This window comes from Dermochelys coriacea, chromosome 3 (assembly GCF_009764565.3).
Source record: "Dermochelys coriacea isolate rDerCor1 chromosome 3, rDerCor1.pri.v4, whole genome shotgun sequence".
Classification (NCBI taxonomy): domain Eukaryota; kingdom Metazoa; phylum Chordata; order Testudines; family Dermochelyidae; genus Dermochelys; species Dermochelys coriacea.
Window position 1 is genome coordinate 136,147,207 of NC_050070.1, and position 18,475 is coordinate 136,165,681.

At 44.6% G+C, this 18,475-nt stretch overlaps 1 protein-coding gene across 5 annotated transcripts in view; it reads right to left on the minus strand.

Moving 5' to 3' along the window:
• Positions 1-496: 496 nt before the first annotated feature.
• GNG4 (G protein subunit gamma 4) overlaps positions 497-18,475 on the minus strand; it is a 39,367-nt gene continuing 21,388 nt past the window's right edge. For all 5 annotated transcript variants that reach the window (XM_043511407.1, XM_038395890.2, XM_038395894.2 and 2 more), the window contains 2 exons: positions 18,228-18,336; positions 497-1,233 (listed from right to left, as the gene is read on the minus strand). In XM_043511407.1, the coding sequence (XP_043367342.1) occupies positions 1,105-1,233; positions 18,228-18,326 (228 nt within the window). In that variant the 5' untranslated portion in view covers positions 18,327-18,336 and the 3' untranslated portion in view covers positions 497-1,104. The remainder of the gene's footprint in view (positions 1,234-18,227; positions 18,337-18,475) is intronic.

The following is an 18,475-nucleotide window of genomic DNA, read 5'->3' on the forward strand; positions in this document are numbered from 1 at the left end:
CCATTCCCAATGCCTTGACATTTTGTTCTGGAGGGATTGTATAGATAGGATCAGATATTTGAAAAATAAGCAATACGGCAGTGATTATTTCAGTGTAGATGCACAGACTATAAATGTAAACATTTAATTAAGGTGAAAAATATACCACTCATGCTCAGTACATCATCCTTATCTTCTTCTAAATGCATCTGTTTTAAACAAAGTATTTATATTTCACACATTCCTCACTGAGGGCTTACACCAGGGCAGGTTTGAGGCTTTAAAGTCTATGTTGCAATCAGCAGCAAGTATTAGCTGAGGGCCTACTTTACTTCTGTTCAAAAGCAGCAGCATTACATGCTGCGTAGCACAGCCGAACTGAAAGAATGAACAAGAATTTACTCAAAGCTTCCTACAAGTTTATATCATTACAATTTTAGAATGGGAGGCAAATGGCTTTTTGTATTTCTATAAGCCTTCTTGGTGCAGAGTTAAGCTAAAGGAAAAAAGCAAGCCCTAGATTGTGCGTGCCTTTATTTTCTTCAGTAAAGGAAATTTCAGACTCACAATGTTGCTTAATTCCACCAAGTTTTAAAGTAAAATTTGCTACAGTGTTCACTAAACATCCACATTTATAAATACCATTTACTGTACAGGATTGACCATTCCAAGCAGCATTACAGCAGTAACTGGCGTTCTGCTTCAAGAGAGGTCATTCTGCTTTTGTTAGATATAAATTTGTCAAGGCAAATGAAAATAAATTACTCACCTTTTACGAAAATGAAAATTAAAAATAGGTTCAAGAATATGTATGACTGATTTTGGTCTCAGAAGAATCTATGACTGGCAAAGATATCTACCATTTAATATTATATTTGGTTCTTTCATTGAAAATCAAAACAATCTTTATTAATAACTGAAATTATTAAACTTATGCATTGGCAGGAAAGTGAGGATATCCTAAATCTGCATGTAAACCACTTATTTACCATAAAAATGTATTGTGCTTCTAAAAATGTTGTAACTGTGGGTTTAATTGTTGATAACTCTGGGAAAATCTAATGCTAAAAGCATGCACCATCAGTAATGGATTTTCACAAAGGACATTTTTAATTACAGACTGACTCAAAGGATAGTACAAAAGAATTTCTTCTCCCTGAAGGGATTTTCAGATGCAGGCACTGGTATAATAAGGGGATCTTCTCCAATATGAGCATCACAGTACGCCAATAAATCAGCTGCAGCCTTGGATACCTAATAGGAGAAAAGAAAGTGATAACCATTATTAAACTTGTGATATTGAAATAGTCAGCATTGTTTAAACATTCCCATTTAGCTAAAATATCAGAAGTTCCCCTTTAATAAGCAGCAGATGATCAGCATATCCACTTTTCAAGGTATTACACCAAAAGTCTTAACCTGCTCTTACAAGGCCAGATCTTTCTTTTACATGGTTTTTCAACATAGGGGATAGGAAACAGTCTTGATTCATGGAGTTTCTTCCTAACTGTTCCCTCAGGGACAAACAGTGAGTTTAATACCCTTTGTGAAGTTACCAATTAATGTGAAAAATACAGCATTAATTATAATCTGAATCTTAGAGTAAATTGTCTTAATTTATTTGTACTTTTTCTTTCATATTCATGACATAAATCTAAATCTTCCAAAATATGCGGGTAAAATGTTTTACTTTTTTCTGTCCTTATGGAAAAGTCCCAAAGAAATTTAACAGAAAATGAAAACCTTTCTTATAGGGGTTTTTGAACTATACTATACAATTTAATAGATATCTACCTCCCTGTTGTACAATTTTGTGAACACTAACCTTTCTATGTGTTTTAGTTACTCTGTTGGAATGTACAGGCTGTAGAGTGATTTCTGTAGAGCCCTACTGGTTTCATACTTATCAAATTCTATAATTTTTCCATATAGATGTACCACTCTCCTTGATTTAGTGCTACACAAAACACATGCTGATTTGTGTGCTGGGGTCAATTACAATATATTGATTTCCATTTCATGCAAAAATGTTCCTTCACTAGCTGAAATCCTGCAACATTACTCTATTAAGTCTCAACAGGTTTCTTTACCAGGGGACTTTAATGGGAGCTAAGGATGCCCAGCGCCTTGAAGAATGAGGCTCAATATGAATATTAATTGTTAGCCTTCAGGATGCATTGTCAGTCCCACTTATTTTCCTCAGGCCTTTGTGATAGGGCTATGGCACCTAGTCATGCTATGTCACAAAGCATGTGGAGTATTTTTGCATCATTTGACTGGCTGGCTGGCTATTTCTGTTACGTGAGTTGAGCCATTTACATTTTTCTTTTTGTTTTTTTTTTAAAAGATTATTGTATCTTAAGTATTGGGACAGTGTCCAGAGCTTAGGATAGGTGCTTTTTTTAATCAGTCAAGCTATATTAAAATAATGGTGTACAAATAAAGGACAATGATGTACAAAATTCTCCCTTCAATTACAGACTGAACTCACTATATGATTGTACCACTATAAACGAGAGGAGAATTTGAGCCTAATTTCTGATGTTTTCTAAAGAATTTGTAAGCGGCCTCAAAACTCTAGCCTGCTCGTGCACAACTTCCTTTGGATCAGGCCCATAACATTAATGGAAACCTTTCCACTGACTTCAATAAGCTTTTAATCATGCTCCAGATGAACTTTCCAATCCATATTCATATCAAGGAACAATTTATTCCATACAATTTTGTACTAACTAAAATATGGTGATCTGCTAGAAAACTTAAAACTGGCCAAATATTTATGATTGGAATCCCATTACAGACTCCGCTCCTTAGCTGAGGAAATCAAAATGTTAAAGTCATGGATAACTGGTTTGTAACAAGTGAACCATGCTGAGAGAGAGAGAGAGGGCTGGGCAGAGGCGTTACCCATGAACAACAAATTACTGGGGCAATACATAGCTAGGAAAAACAGTATTACATAGGGCAGGAAAATAGTTCAGTTGAGCAAAACTTGAGGGGAAAGAGGTCTGCAGAAGGAAGTAGTACTTTAGAAAAAGAAACAGTTCAGACAACAGGAAAATAAAATGGGTGGGTAGACCCTAGCTTCAAAGGAAGAAAGCAAAAGAGGTGGAAGGAGACTGTTTCCCCATTATTTTCAGACTTCCTCAAATATCTACTAGGTGAGATGTGGCAAAAGAAAAGATGATTTTTCACTTTCTTCTGGAGGTGGTCAGGGGTCAGACAGGTGTAAATTGTAATAACCAAAGAGAACTGCAGAATCTTTTCAGCAAATCCTGACAGGATTTTCATTTAAATTCACTGGAGAATTTAAAGAGACTCTACATCAGGGGTGGGCAAACTTTTTGGGTTGATGGCCACATCTGGGTGGGGAAATTGTATGCAGGGCTAGGACACGGGATTGGGGTATGGGAGGGAGTGCGGGGTGTGGGAGGGGGTGCGGTGTGCAGGAACGGGCTCAGGGCAAGGGATTGAGGCAGAGGAGGGGTGCGGGGCGTATGAGGGGGCTCAGGGAAGTGGGTTGGGGTACAGGAGGGGTGCGGACTGCAGGAGGGAGCTCAGGGCAAGGGGTTGGGGTGCAGGAGATATGCGGGGTGTGACAGGGGGCTCAGGGCAGGGGGTTGGGTGCACGGGGGTGCAGGGTGCAGCAGGGGGCTCAGGGAAGGGAGTTGGGGTGCAGAAGGGGTGTGAGGTGCAGGCAGGGGGCTTAGGGCAGGGAGTTGGGGGACAGAGTGCAGGAGGGGTTCGGGCTCCGGCCCCGCTTACCTAAAGCGTCTCTGGGTTGGCAGCGGTGCACACCGGGGCCAGGGCAGGTTCCCTGCCTGCCTGCCCTGGTCCCACACTGCGCTGCTCTGGGAAGTGACAGGCACCACGTCCCTGCGTGGCCCCTGGGGAAGGGAGGGGCACAGGGCTCCGTGTGATGCCCTTGCCACGCCTCCAGGTATCTCCCCCAAAGCTCCCATTGGCCGCGGTTCCCTGTTCCTGCCCAATGGGAGCTGTGGGGGGTGGTGCCTGGAGGCAAGGGCAATGCACAGAGCCCTCTGCCTCCCCCCCGCCCCTCCGGGCCCCAGGGACATGGTGCTGGCTGCTTCTGAGAGCTGAGTGGGGCCTGCGGCACCATGGGGGGCAATCCCGTGGGCTGGATCCAAAGCCCTGAGGGGCCGGATCCAGCCCGCGGGCTGTAGTTTGCCCACCCCTGCTCTACAAGGAGCCTTGCTGTGTATATTAAGGACAAGATCATTGCCCACACTCCAGAAAGGCAGGCCAGAAGATGGATCAATAGAGCTCTCCCTTGCTAATGACTCTTGCAGGAACTGTGCAAAGTACAACTTTGTGTTTCACTGAATGGTAGGCAAATTACTCTGGCTAATGGGTAAGCCATGGCCCTAGAGGGAATGTATGCTACTACATTCTGGAGCATAAGTAAGGAGAAATGAGTGTGTTGCCCCGGATTACAACTTGACTGATCTCTCAGCTTCTCCAGTCTCACTCTTGACCAGACTCAACTGCACCTCACAATCTTCAAGGCAGAGTTCTCCCCTAACTCACTGAGCTCGTCCTGAATTAACTTATGTAAATCTAACTCTGAAAGCCAGATCTGCCTCCACAGACATCAAATCCATTACTTCGTAAGGCTGTGTCATGTGCCTCAAACAACTTCACTACTGTAAAGCACTATTACATAGTAAATAAATCTTTAAGCCTACCTCCACAACAAGCTGAAATAAAGTTTAGCTAAAGATGCTGGGTTCATTCTGGATTATTAATCAGCAGAATAATAAGACATTTTACCCATGAAGCTGATTCTCCATTACATTTAGGGCCTGATCCTGCAAGCCCAGCATGCACAGAACTGACATTGACTTCAGTGAGAGTTCTGTGCACAGAGGACTGATATTTCTGTAACTGTCTGCTGCCCATCACCGACAGTCAATTTATGAAAGGTAACAAATCTGAACATAAAAAACCACAGATTTCCACTGGATGGGAAAGGAAAGAATAATTTTCTACCATCACCTTTTGAGAAAATAAAATAATGTAATTCTGCTGCCCTACCACCCGAACATCAATGTGACTGAATATGAAGACTAGGAATGACGGCAGAAGTTCCAACTTCTAGAATGCTGATGGGTTAGAATGTTGATTGGTTACAAGTTCTTTATATGGGCATGATGTCTGAGAGCACAGTGCTATGCAGGGTCACAGCAATTCAATATGAAAAAACCTATTACTGAGTCCATCCCTAGGCTAAGGCATGATATAGCCCCCACACCTAACTTATAAACCAATTTACGAATAGGAAAATGGAACACTTCCAGAAGTAGAGAGTTGGCATACCTTTCAACAACATATTAAAACAACACTTCAGATTTACTAACGTCAGAACAAGAATCACAAGTAAATTGTAGACTCACTACAGTATGATGCAACAGTACCCACTTACAACAAGCCATGAAGCAGCACAGGCCAACATTTCAGCTCAATGATAGTCACAAGCTAAAACCTCCACCTTCTTCCCCAAGCCCAAGAACTTTTGTATGGGGGAACCCCCCCGCACCTCAGGCTTACACTGCATTAAGGCTGTTGGAGTGGCTCCCTAACAGCGTCCGTAGGGTCGGATTGGGCGCCCCCTGGGGTGGCACCTTCATGGCGCCCAATATCCAACCCCACCAACCCCACCACCCCCTCAGTTCCTTCTTGCCGACCATTCTGACAGAGGGGTAGCAGGGTGGGTATTGGAATGGACATGAACAACACATCTCAAAGAATAACAGTTACGAGAAAGTGAGTAACCATTTTTTCTTCTTCGAGTGATTGTTCATGTCCATTCCAAGCAGGTGATTCACAAGCTAGAGCTCAGGAGGTGGGGTTGGAGTTATCCACAGAAAAGAGCACGGCTCTCCCAAAAGCCGCATCGTCCCTGGACCGTTGTGTAATTGCATAGCGCGACGTAAATGTATGTATCAAGGACCACATTTCTGCCCTGCAGATTTCCTGAATAGGGACTTGTACCAGGAATGCCACAGAGGAGGCCTGGGCCCTGGTAGAGTGAGCGATTATCTGCGGAGTGGGTTACTTTGCCAGGGTATAGCACTCCCTAATGCAGGACGTTATCCATGACGATATGTGTTGAGATGATACCGGAAGGCCCTTCATTCTGTCTGCCACGGCTCTGAAGAGTTGGACGGATTTCCGGAATGACTTAATGGGAGACAACCTTTGAGAGAAAAGCTGGATGAGGCCTAAGGTGAACCTTATCCTTATGAAAAACTGTGTAAGAGGGCTCAGACATGAGGGCCCTGAGCTCTGAGACCCGTCGGGCCAAGGAAATTGCCACGAGGAAGGCAACCTTGAATGAGAGATGTAGCAGGGAGTAGGTGGCCAGAGGTTCAAATGGTTGGCTTGTAAGCCTGGAGAGGACTAAATTGAGGTCCCAGGCAGGGACAGGCTGATGCATGTGTGGGAAGAGCCTGTCCAAACCCTTGAGAAAACGACTGACCATAGGGTTTGCAAAGACCAAAAGACCGTCTGAACCCAGGTGGAAGGCAGAGACAGCGGCCAAGTGCACCTTTATTGATGACCGAGACAAGTTCTGGTACTTTAGCTGAAGGAGGTAGTCCAGTAAAAATGGCATGGAGGCGAAGAGCGGCGTCTGACTACGTTGCTCCGCCCAGTTGGAGAACCTTTTCCACTTAGCCAGGTAAGTAGCCCTAGTGGAGGGCTTTCTACTACCCAGGAGGACTTGTCTGACCTGGTCCGAACAAGAGAGCTCTGTGGCACTTAGCCATGGAGCATCCAGGCCGTAAGGTGGAGCGACTCCAGATTCAGGTGCCGGAGACGGCCCTGGTCCTGTGTGATCAGGTCGGGAACCATTGGTAAGGTGAGAGGGGCCGCTATGGACATTTTCAGGAGCAAAGTGAACCAATGTTGACGCGGCCACGCTGGCGCTATTAGTATGACTCGAGCCCAGTCCCTGCGGATCTTGAGAAGCACCCTGTGGACTAGGGGGATGGGTGGGAAAGTTTACAGCAGGCAGCCCTCCCATGAGAGGAGGAAGGCGTCCCCGATGAACCCCGCACCATGGTTCCCGAGAGAACAGAATATCTGAAATTTCTTGTTGTCCGGAATGGCAAACAGGTCTATCTGGGGAGAGCACCAAAACTGGAAGATTGAGCTCACCACATCTGGCCAAAGGGACCACTTGTGGCTGTTGAAGGTCTGGCTGAGGCTGTCCACCAGTGTGTTTCGCACCCCTGGGAGGAATGAGGGCTGCAGGTGGATCGAGTGCTCTATGTAGAAATCCCACAGCGCAAGGGTTTCTCAGCACAAGGGAGAGGAGTGTGCAGGGACAGCGTTGATTTCTCCTCGTTCAGGAGGAGACCTAAGTTGAGGAGACCTAAGCCTCCACCTGGGCCTTCGAGCAACTCTTGATCAGCCAGTCGATGAGGTATGGGAAAACCTGTATTTGGCGCTTGTGCAGGAAAGCTGCAATGACTGCCATACATTTTGTGAATACTCGCGGGGCAGTCGACAGTCTGAACGGGAGGACTGCAAACTGGTAGTGGCCTGTGTTCACCACAAATCTGAGGTAGTGTCTGTGATGTGGGACTATTGAGATATGAAAATACGCATCCTTCAAGTCGAGGTGTGGTGTACCAGTCTCCTGGATCCAGTGAGGGGATAATGGAGGTTAGTGAGACCATGCGAAACTTGAGTTTCTTTACGTACTTGCTGAGTTGTCGCAGATCCAGTATGGGTCTGAGGCCCCCCTTGGCCTTCAGTATTAGGAAGTACAGGAAGTAAAAACCCTTGCCCCTTAGCTCCTGAGGAACCTCATCCACTGCCACTACTGAGAGGAAGGACTGCAACTCTTGACACAGAAGTTGCTCATGAGAGGCGTCCTTGAAGAGGGACGGGGAAGGGGGGTAGGGGGACGGGAGGGTACAGAATTGGATGGAATATCCCCTCTCTACCATGCGGAGCACCCAGCGGTCCGAAGTAATTTGAAACCAGGCACGGTAGAAAGGGGATAGACCGGATGAGAAAGTAAGATGGGAAGGATCCAAAGGTCGAACTGGCAAGCTGTCCTCGACCGCATCCTCAAAAGGGTGGTCTAGAGCCCTGTGGGGCCCTAGGGTGGCCCGAGTTTTGCCCAGAGGGAGGACGTTGCCTCCTCTGAGTGCTCCTGTTCCGCCTACGTGGAGTGTCTTGGCGGTTCTGGGGTTGATAAGGACGAGGAGCCAATTGAGGCCTAAACTGTCTGTGCTGGGTAACAGGTGTGTGAAGCCCCAGCGAACGAAGGGTAGCCCTCAAGTCCTTCAAGCTGTGAAGTCTCTTATCCGTCTTCTCGGAGAAGAGAGCTACACCTTCGAAGGGAAGGTCTTGAATGATCTGTTAGACCTCGTGGGGAAGACCAGAGACCTGTAGCCAGGAGCCTCTCCTCATAACCACCCCTGTGGCCAAAGTGCGAGAGGCCGCATCCGCCGCATCCAGGGCCGCTTGTAAAGATGCTCGGGAGACCAACTTCTCTTCCACGAGTGCAGAGAACTCCCCCCGAGCTTCCTGGGGCAGAAGCGCCATAAATTTTGCCATGGACGAACAGGTGTTATGTCTGTAGCGGCTTACTATGGCCTGTTGGTTGGCTATACGAAGCTGTAGACTTGCTGTGGAGTAGACCTTCCGGCCAAACAGGTCCAGTTTCTTGGCATCCCTGTTTTTAGGGGTGGAGCCTTGAAACCCCTGACGTTCTCTCTGATTGGCCGCGTCGACCACCAAAGAGTCCGGAGGAGGATGGGTATAAAGGTGTTCATACCCTTTAGAGGGAACAAAGTAGCGGCACTCAGATTTCTTGGCCGTAGGTGCCAGAGAAGCAGGGGTTTGCCACAAGTTCTTGGATGTTTCAGTTATTGACTGGATAAATGGCAATGCAACCCTGTATGGGCCGGAGGGAGCCAGGATGTCTATGACCGGGTCTAAGTCTTCTTCTGCCTCCTCTGCCTGAATCCCCAGGCTTTGGGCGGCCTGCTTCAAAAGCTGTTGAAGAACCCAGTTGTCCTCCAAAGTTGGGCCGATGAAGTCCCCATGACCCGCTTCATCAGGTGAAGATGAGGAAGAGAGAACCAGAGGTGGACCCAGTTCATTGCCTTCAGCCCTCCCGGGGTCCCTCAGCACGCGGTACTCGGTCTGTGGAACCGGCACCGATGAAGAACTCTGCATTGCAGTCGGTGCCGGGGCAGGTAAAACCGGTGGGACCAAGACCGTCGAGGTTGGTAGAGACAGAGCTGAGGCTTCCACTGGTGCTGTCAGTTGGGGAGCCAGTGCCAGTGCTGGCTGAGGCATCGGTGCCAAAATCATGTGAGTCTGCAGGGCCGCTCCAGTTGAGGGCGGTGCCATCAGCGGCGGTGCTGGCACTGACTGTGGCATGAATGACGCCAAGGACACTGACACCGTTCTGGAGCGTGGACCATGGACTTGACCCTGGCTCTGATGGTATGCCCAGGGTGTCCAGAAGGGCCATTGAGCAAGTGGTTGCCACTGCTGTTGCCATGGTGCCGGGTATGGTTGGTGACTGCGCCGGGACCGAGAACTTCTGCTGCGCGATCTGCTCGATTGAGCTGAGTCTACCTCGACTCTGAGGTCTCCAAATAAGACCACGGAGGAGCAGTCCCCTGGGTTGCCAACGAACGACAACTCGACTCCAGGGAGCAGCGTGCTTCCTGCGTCTGTGCGGGCAGTGCCGGAGATGGAGACCGATGAGCCATCATGGTTGGCTTGCCCCTGGAGTGAAACGGGCCGTGCGGTCGCCGGATACTTGTCCCTCCTTCAGGGGGAGGCTGGCACCGGGAGGTGCATCAGGTCCATTGCTGCCTCGAACACCTCCGGCGTCGGTGGTTGTATGTCCACCAGATGGTCTGGGGACTGTGAAGGGTTCGGACTCGACTGGACCCCGGCCAGGGCAGGAGTCAACGAGACCCTGGGGGGAAGCGAGGTGGACGCGGTCTGTGCCGAGCCACTCGCGGATGGCATTAGCCCCTTAGGCTTCGGGGGAGGTGATCGGCCCCTCACCGGCCTCTTATTCTTTACCGGCACCGGAGATGGAGAACAGCGCCGAACTGATGCTGATGCCCTATGTCCCGAAGAGTGGTGGTGCCGGTGGGCGTTAGAGTCCTTAGTCTGGCCCGATTTGCGTGCCGGTGGCGCCGGAGCACTGTGCAACGAAGAGGACGTGCTCGGTGCTGGGTTGTTGGGTCCCAGGTCGGATTGCGATCTCAGAGCCGCCTCTATGAGTAGGAGTTTCAGTCTCTGCTCTCTGTCCTTAAGGGTTCTTGAGAGGAAACCCTTGCAAATGTGGCACTTGTCCTTTTGGTGAGTTTTACCAAGGCACCGCAGGCAGGACGACTGAGGATCACTCTTAGGCATAAACTTACCACAGAACTCACAGAGTTTAAACCCCGGAGACCTGGGCATACCCCCGGAGGGGAAACTAACTATCTACCAAACACTACTAACTATGTGATAAGTACGGGCGGGAGTAACTATGACTCTCTTAAAGTGTTCTACTTTGGGGAGTCGGGCTCTTGAGGTAGGAAGAAGCAGCTTCGTTGAGGAGTGGGGGTTGTCTCCTCCCGAGCGGCTGGGGCTCTGGCTGGATAAGGAGGTTGCACCTCTCCTCTTGAGGTTCGCTGATTCTCTCACTAGTCTGCACCGTTTAGGGGGAAAAGACGTGGTTCGCCACTGATCGTCCTACTCTGGTCTAGTTACTGGTGCAGCGAGAATAACAGATCCATAACCTTCCCACAGTGCCCGCCGGACGCCACCTATATGGTGATGACCAAGAGGAGCTGCTGCCCTGCCCCAAAGGGTGACTGGGCTGGAAAACACCCTGTGGGAGAAGCCAACACTTCTGTGTTGAAAAACAATATGATAGCCGAGCCTCCGGGTTTGCAGCAAACTGTCCTCCATTGCGTTGAGAACTGCGGGGTTCTCTTGAACTGAGAAAAACGATTTACACTAAGAACAAAGACACTGCTAAGGCGCTTGCTGCCAGAGCGAGCAAAGTTCCAGCTAGCCGTCACAGGTGGTAAGAAGGAACTGAGGCGGTGAAGGGTCGACGGGGCTCAATATTGGGTGCCATGAAGGCGCCACCCCAGGGGGTGCCCAGGCCGACCCTACGGACGCTGCTAGGGGAAAATCTTCCGGCTGGTGTGCACGCAGCGTGCACACACCTGCTTGAATGGACATGAACAATCACTCGAAGAACTGTGGCTTCCAGTTTCATAAAAACTCATTTACATCTGCCACAGAAATGTCTAAAATAATCAGAATTCATTGGTCAAACTGAAGTCTAACAAAGTTAACAACACGAGTGCTTCCTTAATACCTTCCCCTTTTTTACTGTTTTAAAATATGTATTTGCCCAATCTCTCATTTTTCAGATCATGCTTTTCTACTCCCCTCAGGATAAAGGGAGTACCTAGTAGTCAAAGTTACCAAATAGTTGTGATGCTGAAAACAACTGGCAGCCTCAGGAGGACTGTGGAATTTTACCATTACATTTCAGAACAACAGAGGTGATTAAAACAGCCCAAGTTAGAATATAATCCTGTTAGCTAGCTGTACTGTAATTATAAGCTTTAAATGACAAGGAAAAATGCTGCAATTACTATGTCATCTGCCTTGTCATAGATTGTGACTAATTACTATCCTTGCTATGACACCCATTCCACTTATTCCTTTGCATCCAAAAATCAACAGATCCACACACATTTCTCAGCAACCCTGCCGCTTATCTCATAACACTATTCAGAGCCAGTTAGGGATATTTTCTACTTCCTTTTGAAAAAAAGGAAACAAAATAATAGCTGGTTTCAGAGTAGCAGCCGTGTTAGTCTGTATTCGCAAAAAGAAAAGGAGTACTTGTGACACCTTAGAGACTAACAAATTTATTTGAGCATAAGCTTTCGTGAGCTACAGCATCCGATGAAGTGAGTTGTAGCTCATGAAAACTTATGCTCAAATAAATTTGTTAGTCTCTAAGGTGCCACAAGTACTCCTTTTTTTTAAAGTAATAGCTGATACAGTATGATCCTTAAGTGTTTCAGCATTCTTTCTTGCTGAATTTTTCTACTCATGAAGAAGAGGAGATCTAACAGAGCTCAGAGTCTCTATTCATGGGACAACTATGGTGCAACCAGTTGCAGCACTACATTCTCTTAACCTCTCTCAATTTTGATGACCTTCCTGGTTAGCAGGAATCAGCATCTTACATAGACACCAGTAGTTGTTCTTGATGTGTCTCCTAGGTAGGAGTCATTACCTATATCAGCATCCTGATTCCATGCTGTGAGATCGATCCTCACCTTCTGTAGTCAGAAGACACCAAACTCAGTCATTACCAAACTTCTACCGTAACTCATTCTTCAGGCTTATCATAAGCCATCAACAACAGCATTCCCCCAGACATTGGTACACATACTAGTATTGATGCTTCCAGCTTTTATGACTAGTAGAAGTCTTGTCTCTCCCTCTCTTTAATGAGCTTCCTTGTTGGACTCCAGTGCACTGTCACTGCTTCCTTCTCTGATGGGCCACGGTGCTTGCTTTTTAGTTAGTTATGAACAATTTAATCTGCAATGAAGTATGGGCACCTCCAAATGCAACTTGTAGGACCACAAATCTTTGATATGAGCAGGCTCACATAACCTCTGCTGGTTACTGCATGTAAGGCAGCCACAGACAAGGTGATGTGCAATGAAGTCCTTTTCGTTTCTTCATGATGTATGAAGGTGGCCTAGAAAGTTTATTTTAAGAAAAACATTTTCCTTCCTTTTTTTCTTGTCATTAGAAATTCAGGTCTTATCTACTCTGGAAGACTGATCGGGTAGTGAAGCTATTTTTATTCAAACTATTTAAAAACTACTTGTTTTTTGTTAATGTCTATTTAACTTAAATAGTTAAGAAACACTAGGGGAAAATGACATCTTTAAGATTCAGCACTCCTACCTCTTCAGTTAAGATCTGCAAGAGCTCTAAATTCACATTTTGAGACTACCAATGAGTCTTTTAGTAAAGACAGGATAGACCAGATTTGTTATATCTGCTATTTCTAAGGTTAAAAAATAAAAAAGCAGGCAGAAAAAAACTCTTAACATCCCTTTTCAAGTTTTCTTTGATCATAAAAATAAGGCATAAACTCAACTGTTTTATCTTTTGCAAGTCACTTTTAGGCTATTAAGCTAAGACAGTTGCCATGAAAGCCTTGGAGCCACTGTTTTTTCGGCACCTTATAAACTGCTATGATACAAATTTCTGTTTAGTTTGACCTTAGATCAAGTACCAAAATACATTTGGAGAACAAATGATTGGGCTTTTAAACTATCTGGGCCTTAGGCCTGCCTCAGCTTCTATAATTAAACTGACAACAAAGAAGCTTAATTTCCCGTCTGCCTTTGTTGTTTTATATTTAGTTGCAGAGCATTACTTTGTACTTCTACACATTAAGTTGAATCTACTACTTTCCCTCAACAAGTCCTTATCAATAGCTTGGCTGTAGTTTGGTGCTGTAGTAGCTGTTTTAAGATATGCCTAGTAAATGAAATTATGTTTGAGGGGAAGAAAGCCAACTGAAAACTGAGTTTTTGAAAAACAGGGATCTTAGTGCAGATACACGAGAACAAACAGATTTTCACTGAATGAAATGTAAATATGAATGTACATGTATACATGACAATTTCATCATCATGTAATAAAGAGGTGAAATACTTAAAGCTGTATTTATATAGTTTTCAATGGAACTTTGCATAAGTAGTTTCCAATTATTGGTGAATAGATTTAGATAAAATAAAAGCACCAGTGATAATTGATATTCTGACTATTCACCTAAAAGCAAGAGTGCCTTTATTCACTCAGGATTACTAAAATGCCTGTATGACATTGAATTAGAAAGAAAATACTACCTACATGTACATGATGCGGTTTTTAAATACACAATCATATATTTTTTCTCCCTCAGGTACCCTGCCTCATTTAGTGCATAGGATGGAGTCACAAGGAGGTCAAGTTAAGGTTGCATGGGTAATCTTGTAACTGGCATTATCTAACAGTGCTTGGCTTTATAACTTAATAACTGTCTTTTAACTTTTTTTTACTGTAATATGTTGGAGTGTCACTTTAATTCTGGGGAGGTGATCACATCCAAAGATATTGTAACTTTTAAATGAGTGCTTTGAAGAGTTACAGATTAAATGTAGCAATTTAGAAAATTAAACAAGAACTTTTCAGCTTCTTAATGACAACATTTGAGAATGGTATAAATTCTAGGGTAGTAGGCTTTATTCTGTTTTTTAAAATACAAAATGTGATTTCCTTGTATTCATTTTGCAATTATTTCAAATGTGTATTTGAACAACAGGTTGGCTGCTGTCTTCCTTCCATCTAGTCCTGCAGTAAATTCATTGTACTATTTGGGGGACAGAGTGGGTAAAAACTATGGGTGAGATTCTCACTCTGACTCCATCCCCTGTATGTCAGGTAAGGGGGCAGGAGCAACTTAAAACAAACTGAGGAAGACAGCTGTGAGGCAGCCATCTAAGAATCCCCTTGCAAGCACTGGCAAAGGAGGTGTAAAAGGTGCATCAAAGGTCCTGCAGCTAGGATTCCAGACAGCATTGCAACCTATATGGCAGCCTCAGAAGGATGTAATAATTTACCTCCACAGGGATGTCTAAATTATGGTGGGCCACTTAGCCCCCAGAGAAGCCCAGAACTGGGAGAGCATAAAAAGCCATGTTAGATCCCCTTCCACATGGGGTTTGAGTTCTGTGTTGCACCTCTGATCTTTCTTGTATTAATCAATGAATATGTATTCATATGGAGATATTTGATATGCTTTATCCGTGCATTCAAGCTCTTCCTGTAGAGATGCATGGATTGGACAGACTCCTCAAAATTTCCTCAACAATCTCTTTGTTCTACTGTACCTTTCCCCACAGTAAGTGAAAAGCGCTTTAATTTGGAAATGGAAAGAGTCAGAGATCCTTGTGTGTATAATTTAGATTTTGTACAGCCCTCAGGTATTATGACGTCCAATGTGGCAAGGGCAAGTTGTTTGAAAAAGGAAAGAACAAGAGGCAGACTGACATATGATAAACCTCCCACTCTGTATGAGGTTAAAAATACTGTTTTAAAAGTCTCTTACCGACCTTTTATGTGTTAATGTAGGTTGGTTTTTATTACTAAAGAACACACATGATTATGGTACTTCACAAACTCATAGAAATGTAGTCTGAAAGGGACCTTGAGAAGTCATCAAGTCCAGCCCCGGGTGTCAGGAACTAGGTTGGCTCTCGGCATGGTTGTGTGGCAACCAAATGAGCTTGGCTGGGCCCAACAAACCCTCATTTAAGTGACTGTGCTCCCTGACTGGACAGGGGGGCCAAGAGATCAGATCATCCTTTAAGCCTTTCAGCAACAGCAGCACAGTAGCTGCTTAATGTGTTCCATACTCACTGCTGCACCAGACCTGCTTCCTGTACCAGCCTTTGCTCCAACTGATGCCTGCCCCTAACTACAGCCTGAGTCCCTTCCTTCTCAGACCAGTGCCTTGTCTACTGACCGTGACTCCAGCTCTGCCCTTTGGTTCTGTTTTGACTCCCAACTCTGATCATTATCTTGTCCCCAGATTTTGCCCAAGCCAATAGGACAGATTCCTGTTCTGACCACTAAGTCACAACACCTACACACCGGTCTGACATCCTGCACTGAGGCAGGACCAAGTAAACCCAGACCATTCTTGACACGTGTTTGTCCAAGCTGTTCTTAAAACCTCCAGTGATGGGGATTCTACAGCCTCTCTTGGAAGCCTATTCCAGAGCTTAACTACCCTTGCAGTTAGAAAGTTTTTCCTAATACCTAACCTAACATCTCCTTTGCTGCAGATTATGCCAATTACTTCTTGTGCTACCTAAAGTGGACATGAAGAATAATTGATAACAATCTTCTTTATAACGTGTATCAGTTAGTAAGAAATAGCATCTTTAACATCTCTGTAAATTTTTTTGGAATGGGAGCTAGACATTAAGCATTTGCTTTCGGTCTTTAAAGAAAATAGGGAAAATATGTATATACAAATGTTTTCCAAGTATCACCATTCCATGTGAAGGGTAAATAAATATTGCTGATTATAGGAAAGCTACAAGCTAGCAATACTAAGATTATTCTAGATCATGCTATGCAATAACTAAACAGAAAAAGTAACCCTAATTTACCCAATGGATTATTTTTAAATATTCTATTCAAGTGCAGGTTGCATATTTAAGAAATTAAAGCCTATTAAAATTAACTTCTTGCAATGGAAACATTTATTGTACTCTTGCACACGAGAAATATGAGTAACGCATGAAATTTATAATGAAATTTGTAAAATGGTTGGTTGGAGGAAAATTTAATTAAATTGAAGTGGACTTGCTTAAAAGCACTCCCTCTTCCCCCGCATCCTTTATTTACTGAAGGATATGATTTTCAGACATAGTGATTAGTGACTGTGTGTGCAACATGACATTTTAAAAGGAATTTTCAGATTTTCAGAGTGCTTGAAAAACCAGGCCCTTCTAAGGTGACTAGTGATTCTGGGTGCCAAACTTGTCACATTTTAAAATCTTGGCCTAATGGAAGACATAGGGAGAAATGAAAAGTAATAATGCTACACTTTTCAGCTAAAAAAATTATGAAAATTTCTCTAACCAATATAATCTCTTCACCCCACATGCTTAACAAATACAGTTAACAGTGTAATATTTTACCCACAAAAAGATGTCCTCAAATATCAGATGCAGACAAATCTGGAGAAGCCAAAATGAAATATTGCATGATTCAGCTTAATTCCCCAGCACAATGACAACTCTGCTGAACAAAATAAAGGTGAAATTGATTGTGTATTTTGCGTTTCATCTATGTTCAGTGGTAACACAGAGTGACTGAACAGTGATTTACAAAGTGATGCAAATGCTAATGGCCAAAATGTTCTAAAGGGCAGCCTCCTTTACTATTGGTGCAATCTGCAACTGCAGAAACCGCTTTCACCTCAACCCAAATGCTGTTGGGCTTTGTGTTGCCATCAGGAAGAAAAGGGCTTGTGGCTCCTTTAAGGTTCCCCCAAACTGATTATGAGGTGAGTGCAAAGAGGACAGTTACCTGAGCCAAGGGCAACTGGATGAGGCTGACTCAGGTGGGATGCCAACCATCTTGTGTATTGTAGGAGGGAAGGTATTTATAGACGGTTCTCTCCAGAAATAATCTCTCTCACCATGGACAAGGAGCACTCACCCTCCCCACCCATGGGATCGAAGTAGGTCTGAGTTTTATGATCAGCTTTGGGCATTGCACTAGTTGCCTTTTTCTTTTGGGGCTGAGAAGGAATTTTTCACTCACTGGCAGATTGGCTGGGGCAGGATGGTTTTTTTTTTGCCTTCCTTACAGCAGGTCAGGACCCCAGTGGGGTATTTAATGAGGGTAGGTCAAGTTCTTGCATCTTAACAGCTATCCAGTGCAGGTCCTCATTCCATAAGGGGTCCAGTTCCCTGATAAATTGGAGTTGGGAATCTGGGGGAAGGGAGTTGGCATTCCTAACGTCTGGTACAGCCATGAGACGACCTCCCCACCTCCTTTCACCATTATAGAGCGGAGGGTGGTGGGGTCCCAGCAATGCGCAGTTTGGGTAGAGCTGATGACAGCCCTTCCAAATAAGTGGGAATGATTAAGGAAAGAATGACAATGTACACTATATGATTTATTGATGAATATTTCCCAGATGAGTTAATAAAATCGTGGCCTAATTAACCCACATCCCTTGAATCTTGTCTTTCTTCCTGCCGGGTTAGAACAATGCATCTACATTTAACTGCACGAGCAAATCTGAGTACCTGTGCCTCAAACCACCTGATTGTTGGTGCAGACCAGGTATTTAGAAATGCAAGTACTTCTATTTTACCTGTTATTATTTGCTGATGTACACTGTGCCCACACACACCACACAAAAAAGTAGGTTGGGCATAAGTCCTTTGAGATGTATCCTGCTTAAAGTCAGACAGAATCAATTATACATCATTGTTTTTTCATGTTATCATTCTTTGAACATTATTTCATATATCACATTGCAAAGTACTCAGTTAAGAATTTTCTGAAGTACCAAAGGTGAAATTTTACGACACAAAAGTAAAGAGCAATTTCAGAACAACATTGACTCAATTTACCTTTATCCTGTCCATGTATGCTTCCATTTTTAACTGCTCCACAGCTTTTCTTGCTTGAGATATATTGGTTGTGTTGTTATTAGACATGATTTCCTTCATTCTGTTTTCCCTAGAACAATCAAAGTTAAAGCAATTGAAAAGGTGCTTTTCCAAAACAAATTCTTACAGGCTTTGTTAAGAGTACACTTATATAATGTAATATAGCGATCAGACTACAGTTAACTCTCCCTAGACTGATAAAATAAAAC